Source organism: Arachis ipaensis, chromosome B08 (assembly GCF_000816755.2).
Source record: "Arachis ipaensis cultivar K30076 chromosome B08, Araip1.1, whole genome shotgun sequence".
NCBI classification, from domain to species: domain Eukaryota; kingdom Viridiplantae; phylum Streptophyta; class Magnoliopsida; order Fabales; family Fabaceae; genus Arachis; species Arachis ipaensis.
Window position 1 is genome coordinate 2,212,916 of NC_029792.2, and position 4,502 is coordinate 2,217,417.

General features: G+C 33.4%; 1 protein-coding gene across 1 annotated transcript; it reads left to right on the forward strand.

The window, feature by feature from the left end:
• Positions 7 to 3,336, forward strand: LOC107614136 (zinc transporter ZTP29). Its single transcript, XM_016316361.2, is given in 12 exon segments — positions 7 to 10; positions 109 to 167; positions 270 to 362; positions 465 to 554; positions 683 to 764; positions 841 to 896; positions 1,043 to 1,099; positions 1,355 to 1,395; positions 2,083 to 2,150; positions 2,427 to 2,483; positions 2,577 to 2,694; positions 2,954 to 3,336. Coding segments are annotated over 11 exon segments (726 nt in total). The 5' UTR covers positions 7 to 10; positions 109 to 149; the 3' UTR covers positions 3,000 to 3,336.

The window sequence follows — 4,502 nt, forward strand, 5'->3', positions numbered from 1 at the left end:
ACTTCCTTCGGTACTCTCTCTCTCTCTCTCTCTAATCACTTTTACAACTCTAGTGTTCTTCGTCTTCAGCTTCAGCTTCACACCCACGTGCTCCTTTTTCCTTTACAGGTGCCCTTTTTGTCGTGATCAATCCAGCTCCTAATTTGAAGATGCTTGGCTTATTACAGGTGCCCCTTTCTTTGCTTCAAATTTTGGAATTGGAATGCATGTATGGTGTTTGTTGATTTGCTTAACTGAAAATGCCTTTCATTTCATTCCTTGCAATGAAGGGTTTTGCAGCTGGTTTGATGCTTAGTATTTCCTTCTTTGACCTTGCTCATAATGCTCTCAACTCACTTGGCTTCCTCAAAGGGAATCTCTGGGTGGGTAACCTTCTCTTTCTCTGCACTTAACTACTTAGGTGATTCATGTCATGTTCTCTCATTTTAGCTGACTAAATTGTTTTTATCATCTCACTCCTGTAGTTTTTTGCTGGCGTAGTATTCTTTGGTGTTGTTGCCAATTTTATCCCTGAGCCAACACATGCTCCCATTTCCAGTGACAAGAGTAGAAAGGTTTATATCAAATGATTGTACTGTTTCCGCTCTATTGTTGAATTTGCAAACTGCCATTGCACCACTCATCTTGTATATTTCATAGAGATATCAAATTTTCATGAATATTATCGCATCCTTGAAATTAGAAAAATGGGGATGAAGGAGGCAAAGATATCATGAAAAAGCATCGCTGCCAAGTTTGATTCAGTGGAATTATTACCGCAGTAGGTATGATCATCTTGTCTCTATAAATGTATTTTTCAGTGTCTTTTAAAGTTTAATTTTTACTTAATTCATTTACCAGGTATAAGTTTGCACAATTTTCCAGAGGGAATGGCAGTGTTCCTTGGTTCAATTAAGGTACCCAACAAACTATTCATGTGCATATTCATCTGCAAGACTGCAACTTTTATCAACAATTGTTGGATTATTGCTTTAATAATTGCTGATATGCTTGTTAATGTTGCTTCCATTTGACGTTTGTTTCATGATTCCTTTCCATATAGGGCCTTCGTGTTGGCCTCAACTTGGCATTGGCCATTGCTCTGCACAATATCCCAGAGGTATAGATCTTGTGACAGAACCTGTTTACTGTAGACATGGTAGATATATTTCAGTGGTGCAATTAGAAATGAATGAAGAGCAATGGTCATTATGATATTTTCTTTTGTTCAATATTTTAAGTTTCATTTGAATAAATTTTTTACTGTGTTTAGATACACATTATTTTCTGAAGAAATACAGTATTTTCTGTTTTGATTTCAAATCTCCCATAGGCCATAGCTGTGATTGTTCTATAATGAGCTTCTGCATTCCAGGGTGTTGCTGTTGCACTTCCTGTTTATTTTGCTACAGAGAGGTAAGAAGTTTTTAGCGCTTCTGTTGCTTTAGTTTCTTGAACCAACTGGAAAGTGACATATGCATTCAACTGTAAAGTGCTTATTAGTGATCTATGCCATTGTTATCTGAAATAGTGAATTCATCAATGATCTATATATAGAGTAAAGATGTCAGATTTGGGAAATTTATTCTTAGTGGCTCTGAGAAGTTGATATTGGGATCATTATCTGAATAGTTTGCTGATGTATATGATTACCATCTGATGGATTTTCATGATACCATGGTGCTAAAGGCAGGGGATGGAGGCAATGCAGATGATGGGTTAGTTCTGATTTTGATGGTTGTTCTTGAAGAACATCCTTTTCAGGGTCATAATGCTATTGTTTAACTATGGAGGCTGTTTTTGTTGTTTATTTGCTTCAGTAGAAAAGTTATTAAGAAAGTCAAACAAATAAATATAAGAAAAGAAGCTTGACCATTATTTTCGATTTTGATGTTGGTATCTAATATCTATACAAATGAAATTGAAGTTTATGGCATTCTAGTTCTAGAATCTGATTATGCTACATTTGCAAATTTGTATGTTATCAGTAACTCGTGTCACCATGTGGACTGCAGTTATGTCAATAATTACTGTAAACTTGAATTAGATCTGTAATTTTTTTTTTTGAAAAAATGTTTTGATTTTTATTCTGGGTTTTTGTAGTAAATGGCAGGCATTCAAATTGGCATCACTTTCTGGATTTGCTGAACCCTTGGGTGTTATAATTGTAGGTAAGATATATGATTTTATGTTGCTTTACCAGTACAGATTTATTTTATTTTCAAACAGAAAGCAAGAATTAGCAGTAATATGTATTATCAGTTTATACTTTATAACAAAATGAAGTGGTTTACACCTATTTCAATCCTGCACATTGAATCTCTCAATCAACTAGAAATTTGGCTTTTATTCTATAGTGATTTCGTTATTTTGTTACTTAGAAATTTTAGATATTGTGAATTTACTAAGGTGAACCTACTGTGATGATTTCTTTTCTTTCACTGTAGCCTATCTATTCCCTAGCAGCTTAGATCCTGAGATTTTGGAGGGTTTGCTTGGATCAGGTTCGCCTAACACAACTTGTTGTCTTCTAGATGCCCCAGTTAGATTTTTAGCATCCATGTTTTACATGCATATTTGTTTTATAATGATTCCAGTTGGTGGAGTTATGGCCTTCCTGATCCTTCATGAAATGCTGCCATTGGCTTTCGATTATGCGGGACAGAAGCAATCTGTTAAAGCTGTCTTCTTTGGGATGGCTTTTATGTCTGCAAGGTGACATCGATAACCTCGTTGATTCTATTGTTTTTTGTTATTCTGATGAAAGATTTGACGCTTTCGAGCTTCCAATTTCATGTCTTCGTGTAAACTTATTTGATTGTTATGGTCTGTTTAATGCATGTCTGTCTGTACATATTGAAATGTGAAAATTAACATTATCTTATATCACAAAATCTTTGGTTAATGTTTCTACCTGCCTTTTCTCTCTGTATTCGCTTAATGGTGTAAAGTGTAAACATTGTTGAATGTGCAACCTATATTTTCTAAGTATCAGCTTGCCAGTGGACATGAGCTTGTAGCTGTGAAGGAACAATCTTAGTTTCTTTTTCTGAATGTGATGAATCGATTCCAAAGTATTAATGTGGTGTGGCGTCTTGCTGATTCTGTCACCAGTGGCATGGCAGCAATATTCCTTCACCGGTGAGTATCTCAGTGACAATAATGCACAACCATCAACCATATCTAACCTATGACTATAGGTTTCCATTGTAGAACGAATGTACAGAGAAAAACAATATATATAAAGAATAAGAATATTCTGTCTTTATTCTTTAACTGAATTCCTGTGCTACTGTCTCATCAATTAAAACTTAAAAGTCTGCAGACGCTAAATTGCACAATTTGCTGATTATTATATTATGTTTGGTTATTTGTGGCATTGGGGTGTCACAAACATCATATACCATTTCCCAAAACTATGTTACATATCAAAATACTAAGTGGTACCTATGCTTAACATCTTATGGGCCTATTTTGTTACTATTATATGGAACTTGATGAAATAGTAACTATGATGAATCTTTCAATGCCAATGTGGATTGGAAGATTATGTGCCTGTTTGGTTCCACGTTTCATCATCTAAATCTCCGATTATTTTTCTCCAACGACGAGTTCAGATGTTTGGGTCATTCTCCTCTCTTCCTTATCAATTTTGAGTTACTTTAAAACGGACGTTCCTAAAAAGCAAGAAAATGTTGCTTTGGTCTGGGGTCCATTTTTTCCATTCAACTTTCAAATTATGTGGTTAAAGTCTTGTATACACTTCTTAATTAATCATGAAAGAACAAAACGTCGCTGACGTTTTGTAATAAAAAATATTATTTTAATTGAAGAAACACAAAACGTCACTGACGTTTTGTAAATGGCCATAGTTGTGCTCAACACATAGTTTGGTTCATGATGAAGGATTTCACTTCTAGTAATACAATATTAAAAAGAAAAAGTTCGTTGTTTGCATGAGACTAGAAATTGAGATCACACTGTTCAAAAGTAAAAAATTAACTGCATGTATGGTATCTATAAATTTGCTAAAACTGTCTACTTTTTATGGATAATGATTCAGCTGCTTTTTATCATGTAAAGTACCCAATTTCCTTTATTCATACACTGCTTAATTAACCAGACGCACCGACAATCTCAAGTCTCAACAGTAGTGGCTTCAGAATTGGAATAAATTAACAAAACATCGGGTTTGTTATTAGTTAATTAGGCAAATAAGGGTGGGATATGTTTTATTGCCTTAAATAGGAGTGTGTTGGTATATATGTGCATCAATTCCTATTTTTCTCATTTTAATGAATAAAAAAACTTTGAAAATATATCTATCAATTATGATCATACAATGTTTTAATTTTTGAATAATGCTACATATCCGAGTATTTTTATTAATTAAGTCTAACTAAATTGATTTAATATCAACAAAAATTAATTGTGAGTAACATTATTTTAAATTTTATTATTTAATTTAATTAGATTTAATTCATAAAAAAATTTAGATGTATAGTATTATTCTTAATTTTTTC